Source organism: Takifugu flavidus, chromosome 13 (genome assembly GCF_003711565.1).
Source record: "Takifugu flavidus isolate HTHZ2018 chromosome 13, ASM371156v2, whole genome shotgun sequence".
Lineage (NCBI taxonomy): Eukaryota > Metazoa > Chordata > Actinopteri > Tetraodontiformes > Tetraodontidae > Takifugu > Takifugu flavidus.
The window spans coordinates 4,471,338-4,492,292 of NC_079532.1; the positions used below are offsets into that span (position 1 = coordinate 4,471,338).

General features: G+C 43.2%; 6 protein-coding genes and 1 long non-coding RNA gene across 9 annotated transcripts; 3 read left to right on the forward strand and 4 right to left on the reverse strand.

Annotated features, from left to right (window-relative positions):
• Window positions 1-246: 246 nt before the first annotated feature.
• rps27l (ribosomal protein S27 like) lies at window positions 247-1,348 on the forward strand. Its single transcript, XM_057052114.1, has 4 exons — window positions 247-391; window positions 799-907; window positions 1,017-1,127; window positions 1,214-1,348. The coding sequence occupies exons 1-4, from the start codon at window positions 386-388 to the stop codon at window positions 1,240-1,242; spliced, it is 255 nt and encodes an 84-aa protein (XP_056908094.1). The 5' UTR covers window positions 247-385; the 3' UTR covers window positions 1,243-1,348.
• dnaja (DnaJ heat shock protein family (Hsp40) member A) lies at window positions 1,338-4,024 on the reverse strand. The gene is made up of 8 exons (XM_057052109.1): window positions 3,861-4,024; window positions 3,393-3,549; window positions 2,926-3,100; window positions 2,730-2,834; window positions 2,414-2,641; window positions 2,105-2,335; window positions 1,918-2,018; window positions 1,338-1,844 (listed from the first exon to the last, which is right to left on the reverse strand). Exons 2-8 carry the CDS (start codon window positions 3,522-3,524, stop codon window positions 1,629-1,631), a joined length of 1,188 nt encoding a protein of 395 aa, XP_056908089.1. The 5' UTR covers window positions 3,525-3,549; window positions 3,861-4,024; the 3' UTR covers window positions 1,338-1,628.
• Window positions 4,025-4,167: 143 nt separating this feature from the next.
• LOC130536278 (uncharacterized) lies at window positions 4,168-5,730 on the forward strand. The gene is made up of 2 exons (XR_008953315.1): window positions 4,168-4,736; window positions 4,909-5,730. It is a non-coding gene; the product is annotated as an uncharacterized LOC130536278 (long non-coding RNA).
• Window positions 5,530-9,001, reverse strand: idh3a (isocitrate dehydrogenase (NAD(+)) 3 catalytic subunit alpha). The gene is made up of 11 exons (XM_057052111.1): window positions 8,888-9,001; window positions 8,062-8,124; window positions 7,885-7,968; window positions 7,645-7,759; window positions 7,258-7,445; window positions 6,970-7,103; window positions 6,784-6,886; window positions 6,631-6,695; window positions 6,446-6,530; window positions 6,133-6,285; window positions 5,530-6,047 (listed from the first exon to the last, which is right to left on the reverse strand). Exons 1-11 carry the CDS (start codon window positions 8,912-8,914, stop codon window positions 5,964-5,966), a joined length of 1,101 nt encoding a protein of 366 aa, XP_056908091.1. The 5' UTR covers window positions 8,915-9,001; the 3' UTR covers window positions 5,530-5,963.
• A 283-nt stretch (window positions 9,002-9,284) lies between these two features.
• On the reverse strand, window positions 9,285-12,560 carry lrrc61 (leucine rich repeat containing 61). The gene is made up of 9 exons (XM_057052474.1): window positions 12,363-12,560; window positions 11,389-11,484; window positions 11,183-11,329; window positions 11,043-11,103; window positions 10,878-10,963; window positions 10,739-10,804; window positions 10,580-10,648; window positions 10,334-10,459; window positions 9,285-10,237 (listed from the first exon to the last, which is right to left on the reverse strand). Exons 1-9 carry the CDS (start codon window positions 12,388-12,390, stop codon window positions 10,131-10,133), a joined length of 786 nt encoding a protein of 261 aa, XP_056908454.1. The 5' UTR covers window positions 12,391-12,560; the 3' UTR covers window positions 9,285-10,130.
• A 338-nt stretch (window positions 12,561-12,898) lies between these two features.
• cib2 (calcium and integrin binding family member 2) lies at window positions 12,899-16,880 on the forward strand. Of its 3 annotated transcripts, none has more exons than XM_057052477.1 (6): window positions 12,899-13,396; window positions 14,247-14,281; window positions 15,061-15,172; window positions 15,824-15,971; window positions 16,043-16,238; window positions 16,317-16,880. In XM_057052477.1, the coding sequence occupies exons 1-6, from the start codon at window positions 13,346-13,348 to the stop codon at window positions 16,336-16,338; spliced, it is 564 nt and encodes a 187-aa protein (XP_056908457.1). In that variant the 5' UTR covers window positions 12,899-13,345; the 3' UTR covers window positions 16,339-16,880. The 3 variants fall into 3 exon arrangements, with proteins under 3 accessions (XP_056908457.1, XP_056908456.1, XP_056908455.1); XM_057052476.1 differs by lacking the exon at window positions 14,247-14,281 and having other exon boundaries at window positions 12,899-13,071; window positions 13,182-13,396; XM_057052475.1 differs by lacking the exon at window positions 14,247-14,281.
• A 714-nt stretch (window positions 16,881-17,594) lies between these two features.
• LOC130536487 (SH2 domain-containing protein 7-like) lies at window positions 17,595-20,346 on the reverse strand. Its single transcript, XM_057052473.1, has 8 exons — window positions 20,065-20,346; window positions 19,843-19,982; window positions 19,308-19,474; window positions 19,140-19,229; window positions 18,815-18,980; window positions 18,580-18,735; window positions 17,872-18,465; window positions 17,595-17,787 (listed from the first exon to the last, which is right to left on the reverse strand). The coding sequence occupies exons 1-8, from the start codon at window positions 20,105-20,107 to the stop codon at window positions 17,743-17,745; spliced, it is 1,401 nt and encodes a 466-aa protein (XP_056908453.1). The 5' UTR covers window positions 20,108-20,346; the 3' UTR covers window positions 17,595-17,742.
• Between the last annotated feature and the right edge of the window lie 609 nt (window positions 20,347-20,955).

Consider the following 20,955-nt stretch of genomic DNA (forward strand, 5'->3'; position numbering starts at 1 on the left):
TGACGTCGGAGTTCGCTTTGCATTATGGTACATGTAGTTGTCAAATGTCAACGCTTCAAAGAGCGCATTTATGTAAAATTGAGTAGTGTGGGTTTTTATTTATTTATATGTATTTATGTATATTACACACATATACACGCAAATATATGTAGAGAGATTATATATAAAATACAAATCTTACAGAAATGCGAAATTTATACATAGCAAGAATATTTTTAAAGTAAACTTTTCACGAACACAAACCCCATAATCCCCCATTTTTAAAATTATGTAGACGTCTAGAAAATATTTACCGACATCGCCGCCCGTCACATCAAACTGGTTCCTACATAACTTTTGTTCCTCCACACCACGTAAACGAAGAAAACGGACGTAGCATGTAAAAATGCCCGTAAGCAACTCTAGTTACTTTTGCCACATATCTCTTTCTGTGTTGATGTGGAATAATTAACTGTCAGGGGATATTAATCTGGACCTCGAAAATGCTGAAACTGCACCGTGATTACAGCAACACGGAGAAAGTTAGCCTAGCCTGACTGTGTGTGGCGTGCATGCGTTGGGTGTAATGTATTTTCTTGGTTTATTGTATTGCTGCTCCGTTTACGTTAGATTCGGTTGATTAGCAAAAAATTTAGAAATAGTACAACTTTCTATTTTGGCCGCTTGAAGTTGTCGTGTGATTGCGAGAGTAACCATGCGTAATGGTGGTATTGTTTTAAAGTGTTTATATTGCCTTTACACGTCATGTGACTGTATGTAGGAATTGCTGCCATTTGAAAACATGTCCTGTCGTTTTAGCTGGCCAAAGATCTCCTTCACCCAACTATTGACAACGAAAGAAAGCAACATAAAAAGAAGAGACTCGTCCAAACCCCCAACTCTTACTTTATGGATGTGAAGTGCCCTGGTACAGTAGATCCAGTCTCTGCATTTTAAAACATATATAGAGGCACACGACAGTTATAATAACTTATCTGAGGCTTGAGGATTCTGAAGGGTTAGCATTATCTCTGCAGGATGCTACAAGATCACCACCATGTTCAGCCATGCACAGACAGTGGTCCTCTGTGTGGGATGCTCCACTGTGTTGTGCCAGCCAAAAGGAGGAAAGGCCAGACTGACCGAAGGTGAAGCCTTTACAATTGGTTAAAGGAAAAAAATGGCATTAACAAAGGCTATCTGATAAACAAACCAGTGTAATTGTGCTCCACAGGTTGTTCTTTCCGGAGAAAGCTACACTAATTGAGCTGGATGCCTTATAAGTTCCCAAATGGCAGGGATTTTTAACTTTATAAAGTGGTTTTAAGTCGCAAAATAAACCTCCACAAATAAAATAATTGTAAATTCAGACATTGTGTTTTTATTGACAAATAACCCAAAATGTGCATCATGACTAGATTTTACCTTCACAGAAAGCATACAAATCAGAGTGAGAGGAGCTGTTATGTGCTGAAGGTTTCTCAACATATAAAAAGACACATTTTTAAATAGAAGACAAAACACAGTATAGAGTTGTGACAGATACGTCAGCACTGAAGCACGTGCTTCACTTGCATATTTGGGCCCCAGGAGAGTCTATAGTACAAAACAGCAGCACCTTTGTGCTTATATTCTGCTCGAGAAAGTGATCACTGTGTTTGACACTGGACTCCAGTTCTTGGACCCTCCTCATCCTGCTCATAAGCCTCTCTGCTGTAGCTGCTGTGCTGTTTCCGCATCTCCACATCCCCCAGCTCCACCTCCTCCATGTCGTCGGTTACCATCAAGTCCTCCCTGGGAGGAAGCAGTCTCTCCAGCTGGAACATCAGGTGCTCTGGGAGCCAGTGTTTTTCTGGGAAATCCACCTGTTCAACAGGAATGCCGTTAGCCGACCTCCTCCACTGGGAAGATTTTAAGGTTAAAATTCAAAAGGCTTACATCGAACTGAATGATGAGTTGTCCTTTCTCATAGGGTTCTTTGTAGAACGGCATGCCCTCATTCTCGACACATTTGATATCACCGTGCTTTATTACTTCACCTGTTGGCGGTGGGGGATGGACATATTAGTGTTGAAAACACTTTATAAATAGAAGTGCAGGAGTCCAGCTGGTGTCATTCAATTACCTGGTTGTGTGCTGATGACCAGGAGTCTGTTGTCTAATGTTTCAACTGTCTTCTTTAAGCCACACAGGGCCTCCACAAGCTTCAGGTTCATCTTCATTATCAAATCATCACCCTGTCTCTGGAACACAGAATGTTCCTTCTGATCCAGGATAATGATTACGTCGCCAGGCTCCAGTCCCGGTTCCTGGTCACCTTCTCCCTGGAATGTGATCTTCTGGCCATCTTTCATGCCTGTACGAGATTTGGTCTATTAGTTTGTGGTTTGAAGCTTCTTTTTTTTTTTTGATAATAAAGATGCAAAAAACACACCTTTGTCAATATGAACTTCCAGGATTTTTTTCTGGCGTTCCACTTTGTTCCCATTGCAGTTTTTGCAGCGGTCCTTGGAGCTGAATTTTTCGCCTTGACCCTGGCAGTCCGAACACATGCTCTGGATCTGCTGGATCATCCCCGGTCCAATCTGCTGCACCCTTATTTGAACCCCTTTACCTTTGCAGGTTGAGCACTTCTCCAAGGCACCTTTCTTACCACCATAGCCTGTAAAAAACAAAAATGCAAGAAATTATTATTTAATGAATTCAAGACAGAATTTTAATGAGCTGGATACAAACAAATATAAACATACCTTCACATTTTTCACAAATTACATTCTTCTGAAGCCCGAGCCTCCTCGTGGAGCCCTTGTACATCTCCTCCAAGGAAACACTTAGCTGGTGGACAACGTTCTTTCCTACAGAAAAACCAGACACACAACTCAGGTTAGAAAAAAACTCTTTGGGCTGCACAGAACAACCTCTTGCACCAGCAAACACGCGTCTTACCTTTTCTCTCTCTCTGCATCCTTCCTCCACCTCCAAAGAACATGTTGAAGATGTCCATCGGAGAAGATCCTCCACCCGATCCTCCCTCTTTGATAGCCTGTTCTCCTCCCTGGTCATACAGGTCCCTTTTCTTTGGGTCTGACAGGACCTCATAGGCTTGAGAGATGTGCTTGAACTGTGGAAGAGATTTAATGATAAGACTGTCCTTCCAAGCAATACTAGATAAATTGATTATTTTATTATTATTTCTCTAAGGGTGGTAGTATTAGTAGTGATTCAACACAGTAGGTGGGATCTGTCGGTGCACCTAGACACAGAAGCTGTGCCGGGATTGATCCAGAATGTTCCACCCGTGAAACACTAGCGGGGAGGAGGTTTAATTTTAGATGGGAGGGAACCTCTGTGCGCCGAAGATGGCTGCATTACCCGACCCGTAAAACCTGCAACACCACATGCAGCGGACTCACCTTTTCTCCTTCATTGGGGTTCTTGTCAGGGTGATATTTCAGGGCGAGTTTTCTGTAGGCTTTCTTCAGTTCCTCCGATGTGGCATTGGGTTTGACGCCCAGAATATCGTAGTAGGCCGTTTCGTGAACCATGCTGACAACTGACAACCTAGCCGGGCTAAATTAGAAGACACCATTGTGGCGTTAGCTTGTGGCTAGCAGCCAGTCGCGACGATACCAAGTTGTCTTAAAACAAAGTACAGAATTACCTTACCAAAGATAAAATATTATATCGACTCTACAATAGTTCAAACTGGATTGACACATTATGTTGCTATATTATATTCTTAGAGACAGAAGCACGTGATGGGGAAAAAGCAGCATAAATGTTACCGGCAACACGCCATATTGGCTAATATGATAACATGTATATTTAAAAAAAAATAGTCTAATACCACGGAATTATTGGGTTATAACTGGATCACTTACCGAACAAAAGGGCCAGCTAACTATCTGTGGCTTAAGCGGAGTTAGACTGAAGCTGTGAGGGAAGATGGCTGGCTTATATAGCGACTCCCCGGGGTAGAACTTTCTGGAGAATTCTGACAAGAGCAGCCGGATGTTTCGTTGGCTGGACGAGAAAGGCGACGCAAAAAACGGAGCCGGAATGGAAGGAAGGCAGCCAGCCCAGCAATTTTAGAAATAACCTTTGACTTTCTGCGCGGTAGTCCAGAAAGGCCTCAAAAGTAATGACGATATTTAAATTATCTACATTGTTAGTGCTAAATATATTGCATAAGTATGATTACGTTATAACAGCGTTTGAATTATTAATATATGCATGCAGCGCGCAGTACTGTAGGTTTTATTTTCTTATGCATATTTTCTAATGTGTGTCTGCGGATTAACAAAGAAAAAAACACTGCGGTGCATTGTCCTTAATTGCAGCTTCTATTAATCCTCTATAATAAAAAAAAAGACATTTCCTATCAGGCGTTTAATGCCTCTTTATGGAATTATAGGGTATAATTGCACAGTAGTGCAAGAATTAATTCTTTGTGTACAACGTCGGCATACTTTATTCAAATGAATCGACGTACGCTATCTAGGACAGTGGGAGGAGTGCAGCGGGACGGTTCTAGAGGTTTCTGAGCAGAAACTTAATCACTGCTGCAAGAACATCTCATGCAGCGTCTGTGTGGCAACTGATAACAAGGTGTCCAAAAGTGACTGAGATTTTGTCGGTCAAACCACACAACGCAGTTCCAGTACTGAGCTGGCTGGCTTAAATAGTGCTTTTCAGATCTTTTCAGAGGAATCCCGTCGGGTGTTGTTCTGGACTTTGAACTTCCACGTGGATTAGTGGTAAATATCAAACACAGAGTGCTTTGGAATCGAACTTGTCTGAAAATTTTATCATAAAAGTGTTTTTAATGGAGTTTTACGGAAGCCCGGAAGGTTCGCGAACGGGGGCTGTGGCGGAAGACTTGTTGCACCACAGAGACAACAAAGGAAATAACGTCTCTTTCTGTTATAGTCATCAAATACTGGAAGGTCAAGTCACCCTAAACTTAGTCCTGGTTGGTCATGACAGCCTTTCAACAGAGGAAGCAGGAAAAAAGAGGACACTAAACCAGCAGAGCCTTACCCGAGAAAAACAAACAAACCTCCAGTTAGACGTAATATTTTCATTAAATTCAATTTTCTCTAATCTTTAAATGCATTCCTTAAAATAACCAGCAAACGTGTTCATATTAACTACTAAAAAGTAGGAATTTTGTGTTGTGTAACTTCTAGAATGCAAGCAAAGCTGTCTGTATTGCATGCCATTAATGCTCTGGGACCATTCAATGGGCTTAAAGTTACCTTTATTATCTAAAATTAGCTTCCCCTGTTTTCCTATGTATACAGGCATTTACCTCTTTGAAGTCACATGACCACACTAAGACGCTTTGTTGTTGAACGACAAAATAGGACATGGTCAAATATAAAACTTGTGTCTGGGGCTTTTAAACTGTGGGTACCCTGTCACTGTAGATTTTTAATCACCACACAACAGCTGGTGTTTATAGAACTTAATCTCATCATTTTTATTATTCTCATGATATTGTTTCAACTGCCTGACAAACTGTCAGTGGTGCACTAAATGAAAGAGTGACACGTTCCATTCATTTATTAATTTCAAACATTTGTCGCTGTTGAGTGTGGAATGAAGTGACATCAGTGAAAAAACACTTGCAAGTTATGCGTTCAACCATGTAAATGTTCAGTATATCCACAATCTCTAATATCAAATAATAGAGATTATATCATTAGAATAACAGATATGTGTTACAAATCCAGAAGACAAGAAGCAAAATACGTGTTGGCAGACAGTATTTCTGACATATTGCACAGATAAGAAAAGAAGCATCATATATTCTGTACTTTTACTCTTGGTCTGTTGAGACTAATAAGATGGTGCTATACTGAATGAACATTCAGGATGTTAAACTCCTGATTTGTTGGTAGATATTTTGGTTTTTAAACATGATAAAACATGACAGGATTAAATAGACAGCAAGTCCCAATAAGGCCCCCGTTAGAATCCCTTTAATTCATATCCTTCACTCTCTGACATATTGCTGCAGTGAATTCTGAGCACTTTGAGTTTCCTCCCAGGTCTTTAGTTCGAACCTTGAAAAACAAAAGACACACGGTAAAATGCTATGAACAGGTATGGAACATGTAACGGTTAAGAGAAATCAACCAAAACGAGTACCTTTTCGTCACGAATGGTGTCAAAGCATGCAGCCTCAATCCTCTTAGCATGGCCGTGCAGGCCCATGTGACGCAGCATCATGACTGCACTGAGCAGCAAGGCCGTCGGGTTGGCTAGATCTTTGCCTGCAATATCTGGTGCAGTTCCATGGACCTGATTTTAATACATAGATCATTATGACTTTGAACATGTTTTCACCTCATTCAGTATGACATGAGAAGTACAGGCTAAACTGATTCAATATCAACACACATACAAAACAGCACACTACTGCTAACTTAACAGTGGAACCTGTTATAAAAGTGTAACACACCGACTCAAATATAGCAACACCATTGGCACCGATATTTCCACTAGGTGTCACTCCGAGACCTCCAATTAGTCCAGCGCACAGATCACTGCAGTGATGAAAAGGCATCCATTAGTGTATATGCTTTTCAATATGAAAGTCACAATATAGGGTGACATGTAACATATTCACAATGCCGGTTATTTTACCTCAAAATATCACCATACAGATTCGGCATCACTAACACGTCAAACTGTGACGGATCCTGAACCATCTGTTAAGCCAAATATGAAAATAATTCAACTGTTAATAAGAAATGACAAATAATGGTTTCATTTTATTCCAGCTCTAATGGGACTTACATTAAGGCAAACGGTATCCAGGTACATCTCAGTGAATTTTACATCTTTGTGCTTTTCTGCAGCCTCTCTGCATTTTCGCAGGAAGAGCCCATCTGACATCCGCCTTGGGAAACACAAAATGATTCAGCTAGAAAATTACTGAAAATGTCAAATTATGTAAACATAAACGTAAAGAATAGAGCTTACATGATATTAGCCTTATGCACAGCTGTGACACTGCCCCTCTGGTTGTTTCGGGCATATTCAAAAGCATATTCAGCAATGCGCTGGCTGGCCTCTTCTGTGATGAGCTTAATACTCTGTACAACTCCATCAACAATCTGGAAATATGCAGGACATTTATAGGAGATAGTTGAGTTCTTTTAAAGCAAAATGTTTATAGTACTTAAAGTAAATAAGAAAATCTTATGGAAAAAGTATGCTACTGGCAGGTAATTAACAAAATGAATAATTGACACAACTAATGTGTTTTACCACATGTTCTATGCCACTGTATTCTCCCTCTGTGTTCTCCCTGATAGTGACCAGGTTCACATCAGCGTATGGGGTCTTGTAGCCTTCAATAGATACACAGGGGCGCACATTGGCATAGAGGTCAAAGGTTTTCCTCAGCAGCAGGTTCATAGATGGATGACCGGCAGCTATGGGTGTCTTCAATGGACCTGCAGAGTTACAAGTTTTTCCAACACGATTAAAGATTTAATACTTTAAATGGCTGGGTTTCAAACCATGTTGCATTTGTAAGCACCAATCGTTTTAACCACACAAAGAATACTAATACTTTATTTGTTGTGTGCTTTCTTCTGTCTTTGAGCGGCCTGTGTCTACAAAACTAGAATAATTGCATTCAACATGGTTTACCTTTGAGACCAATTTTGTTCCTGTCCATTGACTCTTTGCAATCAGGAGGAATTATCCACTTTCCGCCCGGCCCTTGGATTGCTGTAACATTTCTCTCCTCCCACTGAATAGGAGCCTAAAAAGTACCACAAAGCCAGCACCCAGGTGCATCACTGTCACTGTATCACAAGAGTAATACAGAAAGACTGCTACGTAGAAAACAATGGTTGCGTTTTTTAATTTTCTCTGGCAAGTACATACTTCAGCAGCTTCAAATATTTTCATAACTGCAGTGGAGATCTCTGGACCAATTCCATCCCCAGGGATTAAAGTAACAGTGTGGATCTGCAGAGCACAAGAAATACAGGTAGCATGGTGGCAGAGTTCTGAAACAGATTAATTACTGTAATCACTACTATTATTACTTAATATACATACTGCACGTTTGGATCCCCTAAATTGGGGAGTCTCTTTCCTCAAAGCCCCAATTGCCCATGATACCTGAAAATGAAATGCAATAGTTCATATATGCACAGCATTAATGCAGAGGCATAAAATGAATAACACATCTCTAATGCATATTAGTCATGAAGGCCATTATTATTCATTAGACTTGTAGATTTGTATTTACTTGCATTATAACCACAGCTCATTTGGCTGAGCTTGTAATAGATTGTGTTTTACAACAGACAGCTGAGCTAATAAAATGGTTACCAGAATGACAACAGTCTTTGGCTACAGCAGTAAACCTGTCAGAACTTTAGGGACAGTAAAACCCGTTAGCTTAGGTGATCTGCATCACCGTGAGGACGAATAGAAAAATAAAGGCTCATTCCATATTGGAATTATGTATGTACTGACTTATAGTATTAGCTTTGGTAAAGATAGCATATGCTTCCTGTTTCGTGACTTTATCCTTGTCCCTGACAAACCCTGTTGTCTCAAATCCTTGTCCTCCACAACTAATTGGCTAAATTTACACGCTATTAATCCGACGGTCTAAGATGAATACCTGCGCATTTCTGTAATATATTCCAAGATATTTATCACTTTCTTGCTTAAATAGCGGCTCATTTGAGGTTGCCATAGTAACTATGGGAAATGGCTAATACGTCAACGCCTAGCTAGGGATTTAGCAAAGTGAGAGCTCTCCCTGTTACACATACAGTCTTTCACGCAGGTTTTTCTTTCACCTTAGTCAGCAAATGGCTAGAATTGTTAACTATGAGGCTTAGAACAACAATTATATTCATCGTATACATACCGCTGACCTCCATGCCTTCCCTGCCATGCTAGCCAAGCCAAGGTCGATGCAGCAGCTGCACTGTGCGTGAGCAGCGCGTGTCAAGGTAACGTAAGGACTAGCGGATTTCCTCTTCGCAATCTTTCAAAATAAACCTCTAACAGTTAATTAAAACGTCAGATAGCACCAACGCTCATTGTGGCTCTCGTTGTTTTGCAGTAATAATGATGAAATACTCACTCTTTAATTTTATGAACATATTTGATCAAAGTTACAAGTATTAAATGTAAAGAGAGATTATATCTGCTCTTATTCTGAAATCTATATGGTTAAGAGTAATTGCCGTTTGTCTCCAATAATTAAAGACCATAAATACAAGTAATGAAAAGTTTTCACAGAAAAATTAACGAGAGTCAAACGCTGTTAAATATTTATTTCTTGTCATATTTGTATTTACTTAATGTAAATATGTATACAAACGTGTTGTGTTTAGATGATGTAGGCCCACTGTCACTGAGCTTAGATGTAATTGCAAATTGCTCTTAAATCAACGCTGAATTCCTCTATGTCAAGTCCTTTGGCAAGCCTGGACCTGTATTTAAACAAAATATTTAGATTCAGGTTTTGTAGCACAATTTCCAGCAAGTGGAGCCAATGCACTGCTTTCTCGGTGGAAGCCACATCACAAGCACACCTTACACATCCTTGCATGCCATCTATTCTAGTGTGGGTCTCTAAAATTATAAATTACATTTCAAAGCATTTACAAAAAAGATGATTATACACATAGTAAACTTCATGGTATAAAAGAAGTGTAAAACAGCTGAAGCCGTCACATTATTCAGCTGACATTGCATACAGCTTGGGATCTATTTCCCAAAACAATCCAGCAATGCAAAGGAAAGAATATCTCCTTAGCATAGAAACATATAGAAAATTTAAGCAGCATCACTCGGCATAAATATACGGATCAAAACATGGTACAAAATGCACGCGGTTCAAGTTAAGACATCTTTCAGTCAAATGGAGGGCTTTCAGGATTAATAAAGGGTTGCAAACCACACGGATGTATTTTCAGCTACATATATGCATAGGATGCCATACGCTTCACAAATGCCTCACGTTCCAACACAACGTAGCAACAACACTCATCAAAAGCATTTGGATCTAGCTTGATTTAAAAAGAAAATAGCGTTCATTATCCACGATTTTATCAAACAACAATGCTAAATGTTGCACATTGACTCATCGACAACATTCCAGCTCAGATGGCGAACTGTTTGGGCTGCTTCTTTAAGCTCATCGACCTCTCGGTTTGGGAGATGATGTGAGTGGCTCTGTTGTTGAGAAGTCTGCATTCATGGAGAACATCTGAAAAAAACAGAGGAGTCAGCCGCACTGTACAAAACTCCGGTTAATGAACAACAATGACTGTCAGCAGAACGCCAGCCCCGTAAAAAGTCTTACCATTAAACTGTTTGTAGGCTTCTTCGATAATGGCATTGTTTGACCTCTTTATTTCCCAGTAACTGTCCTCCACCCAGGGTTTACAATCAGAATGTTCTACAAGTTGTCCGTTCTTGTAAACACTGGCTAGACACACACACACACACAAAAGAAATAGGTCAGTATTCTACGTTCAAGGAGATGCGAGACTTAACAAAGTGAACACATTTGGATGAGCGGATTTTAAAACACTGCCAGTCACGACACCTTTGATGGTATCGTCGATGTCTTTGCATAACTGGTACAAATCGCTCCCGCGTCCCACGACTCTTTCACCTGCCAATTTACAGAGATCAAATCAACGACTACGAAATCCACAACAGAATACGACGCAAGCTCATCTATCACAGGAGAAAATGTGCTCACCGTCCAGCACCTTGATATAAGGGAACATTTCAAGAATTATGGCTCTGTACGAAGCGTTCCTGCACACTGGCACAAGAAAAACTGATGTGAGTTCACTTACAGAGAATTCTCACTGACTTCAGCTCAAACTGTGAGTTACCTGGATTAGTGTAGTTGTAGGTGTTGTCTTTGAAACGTAGGTTTTCCAGCTTTTTCAATGACTGAAGGCAGTGAACATTCTCAATGCTGGGAAAAAAAAAGAGAGAGGGGAAAAAAGTCAGAGGATAACTGTTTTAATTGCTGTTCCGGTCCGCGCTTTAATCACCTGGAAATGATGTTGCCAGCCACGTTTAAATTCTGCAAACTCTCGCAGCTGCGCAAGGGCTCTGGGTGTGCAAAATGAAAAGACATGTATGAACAATCCCGACGGATGGAGTCTCGTCTGAAGGTGCAATGAAATCCCACCTAAACTGGAAATTTTGTTGGCAGACAAGTTGAGCACAGAAAGATGCCGGAGAGACGACAGAGCAGCTAAATTGGTGACATTATTCCCAGCCAGGTCCAGTCTCTCCAGGTTCATACATTCCCCGATGCAGCCCAGGTCATGTATCCCTGAGAGGGGTGCGATTAATTATTCCACACAAAACAACGGCATGTCTGTGAACTCTTACCGAGGCCTCGCAATTTCAGGAACAGTATCGACTCCAAGTCAAATTCCCCAGTTCGCGATTTGAGTAGCGAGGAGGTTATCTTGTCACAGTCGGCGTCTGAAAGAGACAGTGAAATAAAGCCAGGGCAAAGTGGAGCAGCTTTTCTGAGCTTCTGAAGCAAATCTGAGCTCATTAAATATGAGTCAGCCCCATAAAAACACAAAACGCCCCAAGCACTGTCAGTTCTGTTTGTAGAACTAATCCAATAACCTGCGCAATGGCCTATGCAATTTCATAAACCTCACATCTGGGAACATGCTGGGCATCTCATCACTTTATTCCTGGGGAAAATAATAAAATCCTATTGAGTTCTGTGTTGTGAGTACATTCACGTTTAAGCAGCATGAATAAAAGAAAACAGAAAGTTATTTTGGGTCCTGGGGCAGAATTTGTCCTTATCCAGTAGTGATTTAAATAAGAACACTTAAATCAATGATGCTGCGACCTATTTTTTTTTTTAAATCCCGCTTCAGCCCGTTATATTTTTAGACCATTACACCACCCAACATAATTAATACCCTTGAAATGCAAATGATGCTAAGGGTGAGAGACAGGGCAGAGCCAGTGCAGCAGCGTTAAAGAACATGAGCAAACACTGGAGGAGGGAGCCACAAAACAAACAGCCTCCTGCACATGTTGACACTTGCAGAAATTAATGAAGACGCTTGGCTTAGCTTTGCATCTATAACAGCTAATGGAAGTGGCTTAATAGATATCTAAGTAAAGATGCCCGCCCACAGCAGCTGCATGATTCCATGCAAGTGATTTACTGCCCACGAAAGTGCTTGTATTGATTGTGAATTACCAAAAACATATTGCACCCCCCACCCCGCTAATGATGACAGGTTTCAGTCCGGCAACCCCCGCTAGCTAGCGCACGCCGCTAGTTGCTAGCATGATCGCCGCAGCAACAAGCTCTACTCGCCACAACTTACCCTGGTCTTTATCCCGCTTGCTGTCCATCGTGGGCAGCTTTTCCGCCTATAATGTATCTATTGCGGTGAAAAGCGACTACTTTGGTCAGGAGAAGTGGATTCTAATGTTAGAGAACCGTGGAATTTGCATGTGTCCTGGGGTGCTGTCAGGACGCGCTAACCGTGCTGTTGCGCCGCATTAGCTGGCAGGTGGATGAGACGGACTTAAGTCCAGTGTTTAGCACAAGGAGGGGGGATGCAGGGAGTTAGAGGACGTTAGAGGCTGGGAAAAGTGGGAACTGTTGACATCTTTCCTAATTTGCTGCCTTGATACAATAGGTTGAATTTCAGTTTCAGGTTTTGCTGCAGTGACCAGTAGATTGTCCCTTTTTTAACTGACCATCGTGTAATACATTTATGGGACTGCAGGGTGTTATCTATTTCTCCAGATATTAAACTGAAATAGGAGTTAGTTTAATGAAGCACGGAGACAGCAGGCGTGGAAATCGTTGCATAATCCCACACCCCACGATTTACGCACGGACAACGGTGCCGGTTTCAGTAAAAAGAAGCCCGGTTAGTCCAAGCAGCATCTTCCCTGTCTGCACGCTGTGCCTCCCATTTATTTATTTATTTATCTATTTATTTATTTATTTATCCATCTCGGCTCTTGACTGGCTTATCCCGGCACAGGTGGAGCGCAGTCTTTACGCAGCGTAATGGGAACCGGGTCAGTCCGTTCTTTCCCCGGAGGGCACCTATCAGTACAGAACGCTTTAATTTTGATCCTTTTCATTAGGTGCTGTGTTTATTTTTTGCGCTTCCCCGATCGTCTTGCAGCCATGGCGGGCACCTCCAGCGTGGAGAGAAACAAGCCCTTCTGAGAGTTCCGCTGCGTCGTCGCCCTCTGGCATCATGTCTGCGCGGAGCTCATAGATGCCTTTCCCTGAGGAATCCAGGCTCAGCGTCGTGCGTCTACGCAGCCAAGGCTTTTCTGGGAAAAGATGGGTAATAAACAAACAATCTTTACGGATGAACAACTCGATGCCTACCAGGTGAGCTTGCGTGGCGTTGTCTGCACCCTGCGTGTTAGAGATTATTGTCAGCATCTAATTTAGTTGAACTGAGTTTAGGATGAATCATTTGGGCTTCAGGTTGGGTAAAAACTGCAGTGTAATACGTGTCAAAATTGATTTAAAATGTCTGCACTGAGAGGAGAAAATGCCTTAAATTTCACTCTAAATTGGAAGATTTGTAGTGAGGTGCACCATGATTGAAGAAGGTCTGACTTTATTGTCTTGTTTTTGCCTAAAGAATCCCACAGTGCTTCCAGGCAGAGGCAGGTTTTTAATAATTAAAGCCATGCAACTGTGATAAGCTGTGAAACTCTACTCTCAGAAGGACTTCTCAAGATCCACTTCTTCCTAACACCCCCCCCCCCCTCCCCCCACACACACACACTAAAGCAGCAACATTCTCGTACTTTTAACACATTTTTAAAACACTTTCAGTGGTTTAAGCTTGACTCAGAACAGGGCCAAGGCCAAACCAATAGAAATACCATCAGAAAAATCAACAGTCAGCTTCTGACACTGTATAATCACACTGAGGTGTTACAGTGCAACATACAGGCAAGCGAGTGCAGGCCTGTTGGATGCTGCGTGCGCCAACACGCGCCTGTTTGACACGGGTAGATCATGTTCCCCGCCACGTCGCCTCTGTTGCACGGCGGCAGGTTACAACCGTCACGCACGCAGCTTTTCATTTTCATTTAGAAGAGCAGACGCCTCTGGAATCGACAGCAGAACTCTGCTTCAGGCCTTTGTCAGAGATGCAAATGTTCCGCATGACGCTTGTATCAGAAAAGGCACCAAGTGTTTGACGTGTAGTTGTCTCTCGTTGCAGGACTGCACGTTTTTCACTCGTAAAGAAATACTGCGGTAAGATTATTGTTATCGTTTTAAACCATTTCCCTGCCCCTCCCCATTGCTCTGCTGGTTCACAACCATGGATCTGAAGCCACAGTGGATCCTATTTTAGCTTTAGACTTCATTTTATTGATAAGATGGTCATAGAAGAAACAGCCTGTATCATAGCAACCAGTGCAGGCAGGTGTAATTACATCTACCAGGGGCCACGTTAGTGGTTGTTACATCATCTCAGTAAAACCGTCGGTCTTCTCTACATTTTGTTAAGCGTAGCCTTTAAAAGCCGTGTCGACCTTTTGTCCGCGGGGTTGTTTTCAGCGCCTCTCTGGAACGTGTCACATTTCTGCCTCCTCCTGCAGCGTAACCTCAGCTGTGCAAGCTCGATTCACCAGCATCAGTTCTCATTCTGTCACTCACATTGAGAAAACTGGGGCTGTAGTAAGGTTTGTCTCATGATGCCCAGGCTTCAGTAAAGCTCATTCCCCTTCATGGCTTGATGTTAACAATACTAGTGGCAGTACTTTAGTCTTAGGCTGCAGAAGGGTTCAGCCACTGCTGACCGAGCTGATCATCATGACCAGATAAGCCTCTGCAATTATATTCCTGCTCGAGTGCAACGGTAAATTCTAGGAGGGGGCGAGCAACTAACTGCACCACCAGAAATGGGGCTAGAAGATCCATCCACATGCCACTGTTTTTTATTTAGAATTAAATTAGAAATTGATCAAAAGGGGTTTTCGTGAAGTGTTTGAGTAAACAGTAGAATACGTATTGTTGTCTTTATTTTCTAGGTTACATGGCAGATACCACGAGTTAGCGCCACATCTCGTACCGATGGACTACACCAACGATCCCGACTGCAAACTGCCTTTAGCCTTAATCGTCAACATGCCAGAACTGAAGGTAAAAGTTCTTTGGTTAAACCTGCACCTGCTCTTTTGTCCACTGAGGAAGAGTGTTCCGCTCCGCCTCCACTGCTCGTGGGGGCCGACAGCTAATCGATGCACATTCTCGTTCAGAAGATGGGATTGATTTTCAGCCCCTGCGGTCATCAGCGATCTGACACCACAATCTGTCAACTCATGTAATTCAATGTGCCATCAAATCATCTTTCTGCCCTCACTGCAGCAGGTCCTATTTTTACCACTTGAGAGGAACATACAGAAATGTTAGACAGCGATGTCGTCATTGAGCTCCACACATTTTGCAGATTTCTTTGCTGTCTACTGAGCGTTGAGCTCACAGACTCACCGACGTTTCCTTCCCCCCAATATAAACGTGATCTGAAATCAGTGAGGGAAACATGGCGAGCACTAAAACATCCTAGAGTAGATTCCTGACCACTGATTCTATGGCTAGCATGCTAGCATGAGCTGATTTTGTCTCACGTGTGCTACGATTGCCTGTGTTGACCGTGTTTAGGCTGCTTCTTGCCAAATGGCTACTGTGAACCAGGTCCGTCAACTGTTAATGTCCCTGCAGCTAATTAGCATGTAAAATGTTAATGATTGCAGGAAAGCTTAAATGTACACTCGTGCATATTTGAATCTGTAGGAAAATCCATTCCGCAACAGAATCGTGGAGGCCTTCTCTGAAGACGGGATGGGGAATCTCAGCTTCAATGAATTTGTGGACATGTTTTCAGTCCTCAGTGAGACAGCTCCCAGAGAACTCAAGGCCATATACGCCTTCAAAATATATGGTAATAACACGTGTGAGAGTAATTAGTGGTTTATCTCCCCAAAAGCGGTACAATGAAATCCATGTTTACAGATTTCAATGTGGATAATTTCCTCTGCAAAGAAGACCTGGAAAAGACACTGAATAAGCTGACAAAGGAGGAGCTGACCCCTGAGGAGGTGGACTTGGTGTGTGAGAAAACCATCGAGGAGGCAGATTTAGACGGGGACAACAAACTCTCCTTTGCCGACTTTGAAAATATGATTTCAAGAGCTCCTGACTTTTTAAGGTAATGAACCGCTACCACAATCCTCTATATCCTCTTGCAGCCTCATCTCCTGAGTTATCTCCTCTGGTGTCATTCTAGTACCTTCCATATACGAATCTGAGCAGGCTCCATCCGTGGGCGGTGCGCTGGAGCCTCAGGATCGGCCGCAGCACAGCGGCCGTCTCCCATCATCAGTTCTCTGCAGCCACAGTGACGTCTGTTCATTTTCAGAGCCAAACACTCCTGACTTTTCTATTTCACCACCTCCAAAAGGGCTCGACCTCGATAGGTCTCTTATCGGGAGAAAAGGGCGTCCAGCGGTTCAACAAAATGAGCCAGACTCTGCGCTCACCATGGCTGGAAGCACACATGGTACCAGCAGCAACGCGTTTGTGACGTAATCAAATGGGAGGCACAGTTTTGGCATTAAGGGCACGCAGATATTTGACATAAGATATGCAATTTTTGTATATGTTGCAGCTTTTTTTTTGGTCGTCGCAGTTTTGCTTTGCCTGTGAAACTAGAACAAGATGACAATCGCATGTTACTGTTCTCCAGCTGAACGAAGGGCTCCGACATCTGAACTTACTATGGTAGCTTTCAGCACGGCTGTCATCACATGTCTTTGGATATCCATCTATTTTAAATAAATGTTTTTCTGTGCGCGTGTTCCCAAAGACCCTTTTCTGCTCCCCCTGAAGCACAGGAGAGCTCGGTGGTTGTTAAGACCAGTGAGAAACCGTCGGTTCCTTTAGCCTGCCATGGCGATAGCGATATTTCAACAATAAACTAGCCGGTTCACCTCTGCCCGTCCAGCCGTGTGATGGGGGAGCGTGCACTATAAAGATCAAGAAACCAGGGCGCCTCTGCATCACACCAACTGAAATACCTCATTAGGCAGGATGTGATCGTTCTGAAAGAGCTGCCTCAGCGTTCACGTCTGCAGCTACATCCTGCACATGCTTCATCTCGGCGGCAGCAGAACTGCACTCCTTTAGCAGGTGTATCAGGCCACCGGTGCGGACCGTTGGAGTTTAATTCACGAGATAAACGTGCACAGTCGTGCTTCCGCATGCACGAGTGTGCAAATAAGTGTGATCGGCGAGTGCCAGGCTCAGGACGAGTGATAAAAGGGAAATCTGTATTTATGACATATTGCCCAAACGGATCAAAAGTGTGAAGTCATAGTTGTATCTTGGGTGTTGTCTCTTTAGACAGAAAGTCTTGCTTGTTTACAGTTTGAGCCTGGTAACCCATGGTAACTGCCCTTTTCATCTGGGAAAACATTTAAATATATTAATTTAGTTGCATTTGATTATTGAATAAATGTGCAGCATGTTGATACCGAATCAAAAAAGATTAATTTTCCATGTCATCTATGTAGCACGTCTCTTTATTGTGCACATGTTTTACTTAACCCCCCTAAAAACAACAAAAACAACACACACGATAATAGATTAGATTGAAACATATGTATAAGCAGGTGTCCATAGTGTCAGAGTGGAGTGAATGCTGAAGCTCTTCATCACTTCCTCTTCACCTCAGGAAACGGCCATTTCCATTTATCATTCTGCAGGAGGAACAAAACCAGAGCTCATTAAACAAACGCACTAAGAACTGTGCACATGCAGTTGCTCGTTTAAATCGCGCTAACCTTTAACCCCCAGGACGCCTGCTTCTGTCTGGTTCTGAGGTCCTCCACGGACTCGTAAGTGTTCATGCCAGTGATGAGCTCACTGGGAACTTCCGTGTACACCGCATCCTCCTGCCCCTGCAGTCGTGTCTCACATAGTCTTGGACTTCCAGCCAGGTGGTAGACAGCGGCGTTGCTTGCCTCTTCCGGGCTGAACCCGCTGCTGCTCGCGCTATAGACGGCCGCCGTGCTCTGTCTGTCGGACCTGGGCGAATGTCTTGGTGGTGTGTGTGAGGGAGCGCTCAGGCGGTGCGACTGTTCTCTGTCCCAACTGCTGTCCAGAAGAGGCAGAGATCTGCTCCTGCCGTCCATCCCCAGCTCAGTGTAAATGGACACTGGCGGTAAGAGAGGGCTGAGCCTCCGGATGTTCTGATGCTGAGTTCTGGATGGGTCGGACGTCCCCTGATGCTGTCCAGTTGGACTGTCCTGAGAGGGATGTAACCTCTGCCTTTCCCTGGATGACTGGTTGCTGAGCTGCGCATATAGAAGCCTATCCTGGTCGTTCAGGAAGCTGCTGTCGATCTGCCGGCTCCTGCGAGGCACGGGTGGTGCTTCCTGTATAAGACAACAAGCCATTTATATAGGATGCTCCTTTAGCATAAGCTAGAAACATCTGGATTCGTCCACCCAGGATAAAAGAATTCCCTGCGTTTTATCCAGGTTACTCACCGTCGGTGCCCTGTTGCTCTTTGGCAGTCGTGTAGGCAGCGGCTCTGAGGCCGAGTTCTGCTGGTACTGCACGTTCTGCACGTTCCTCACAGCTCTGGCCGTGACCAAAGGTTTTTCTTTGACCTGGATGATGTCGTACAGCTCTTCACTCGACATCTACAAGGGCAAAGCAGGAATTATACCTCCGTTTTCCCCGAGTCTCCCTAAAGAAAGCCAACTAAGGTTTGTGTCTCACCTCAGTGCACGAGGATGTCAGATGCTCCCCGAATGGCTCGATGGGCGTCGTCCTGTAGTATTCAATTAGTTCTGACAGCGTGCCGTGACCAGTAGAGTCACCACAGACCAGAAACTGTCCTGATTGACTTTGGTTGATCACGAAATGCCGACATCGATCCCTGCCTCTGCATCAAGAAGAAAAACGTAATGTTGTCTTTGTTGGTAGCCATGAAATGAGCCTTAAAACCTGAAGCATCCCTTAATTATCATAAGACAGATTCTCCAGGTTGTGTGTTGTATTATTAATCTCAGAAAAGGGAGGAAAAAAACCAACAATTACTCACTTATAAGACAGAATATAAGCGATGGCTTTATCACTGAGACGGATCAGGAAGCAGCCCAGCTCCTTCTCGCGGAGTATTTCTTCAGCATCCCTTTAGAAATGTCACAAACACCATTAAGTTTGTGTAAAAATGCTCTGACCTCAGCGCTGACCACCAACAGACACTCACTTTCTTGTGATAAAACCCAGGAACCACTTGGGGAAGAAGCCATCGTCGACGATCAGCGGCAGCTGAGTGTCAATAAACCACCTTGTCGTCAGCTCCCGGAGTTTTCCTTCGCTCCCTTCAGCTTGAGACTCCATCAGCGCTTCTCTTTGTTCCATCTTCTTCTGGCCCTGTGAGTCAAAGAGCCAATGAAAACAGCCAGCGGTCATTTCCCACCCTAAACGGCAGCGAGGCGGTTTCAAAAGTCTCATTTGCTTATTTTCCAGGAGGTGTCAGCCAGAGGCTAAAAGTATCTCAGTGCTCTCATTGTTATAGATTTAGAACACAGCTGCAATGGAAGATACTTTCCACAGATTAAACACATCAATAATCAGCTATTTATTCATCTTATTTGCATTTTGACAGAATGTTCAGCTGCTGGTTTTATTTTTGGTGGCCTCCTCTGCTACACTTCCACATTTTTCACAGCTCAGCTTCTTAAATGAAGCATTAAATCAGAGGACAAACAAGAGGTAAAATGAGTGAAAACACACCACACCTTGAAGCAGAAGTTCAGGCAGCTCCTGAGGTAGCAGCCGGGTTTGGGATGGACCTTTGACAGTGACCCCGAAAAGCAGGCGGGCTTCTCACACCTGGGCTTCTGCTTTCTGATCCCACCACAGCAACTCCTCTCAAAGCCTAGACCGTAATAAAATGTAACTTCACGTATCATCTAAAGCTTGGACGCCACCAGGACGAGCTTCTGAGTCGACGTACGTACCTTTCCTTGAGGCTGCCAACGTGCAGTCTGACCCTCGTGTCATCTCAAACACTCTCTCGACGTCTCATCAGACAACAACTGAGGGAGTGTGAGTTGCCCCAGGAGATATAGACACATGACATTTACCTTCCCCAGAGGGTTTCTTTTTTAAATTTTTCCATTGACTTGGAAAGCAGAGGTGCACAGGGTAACTGCTCACATGTGGTTACAGCTCGTTCGCTCGTTCGACGACAAGGGCTTCCTGGAGAGAAACGGAAAGTAAGACTTACAGAAAGTGCGGTGGATGCGTATGCAGGAGGGGAGGCTGCACCCACAGGCTGTCTGATTACTGTAGTAATGGGAGATGGGTTACGTCACTGTGTGTCTTCTCACACTGTGTTTGCTCATGGTGGCACGGGTGTGATGGGACAAAAATATTTTGGAACATTTTCGAAGCTGTAAACAAGCCTTAAATGAAATAGGATATTTCCCTGCTGTGTTTACGTTGGCTAACTCATCCTCCCCATGGCCGAGCCCATGAGAGTGAATCACCATTTTCTTTGTCAGTGAATAGTAGGAACTTTCTGTGGGGGAGATAGATATGTCTGCCTTGAAACAATGTGTCATTCTAGCCTGACAAAGAGGGTGTTTTAGTATTTTCCCACATTTGTTTATTCTCTGATGATGAAGCGTTCCGGTTTCCTCCACACAGCTGATCAAAATACAGTCTGGCCTGTCCCCACAATGTAAATGAAGCTGAAATTACTCTTATTCCCATGTACTTTAATCATGTTGCAGTGTCACCATCTGTCACCATCTCAACAATGTCACTATTAAGCGACTTTGTGACTATTTCACACTTTTCTAGGGTTTTAGCCAACCCCAAACTCTCAGACCCAAAACTAAATAAAT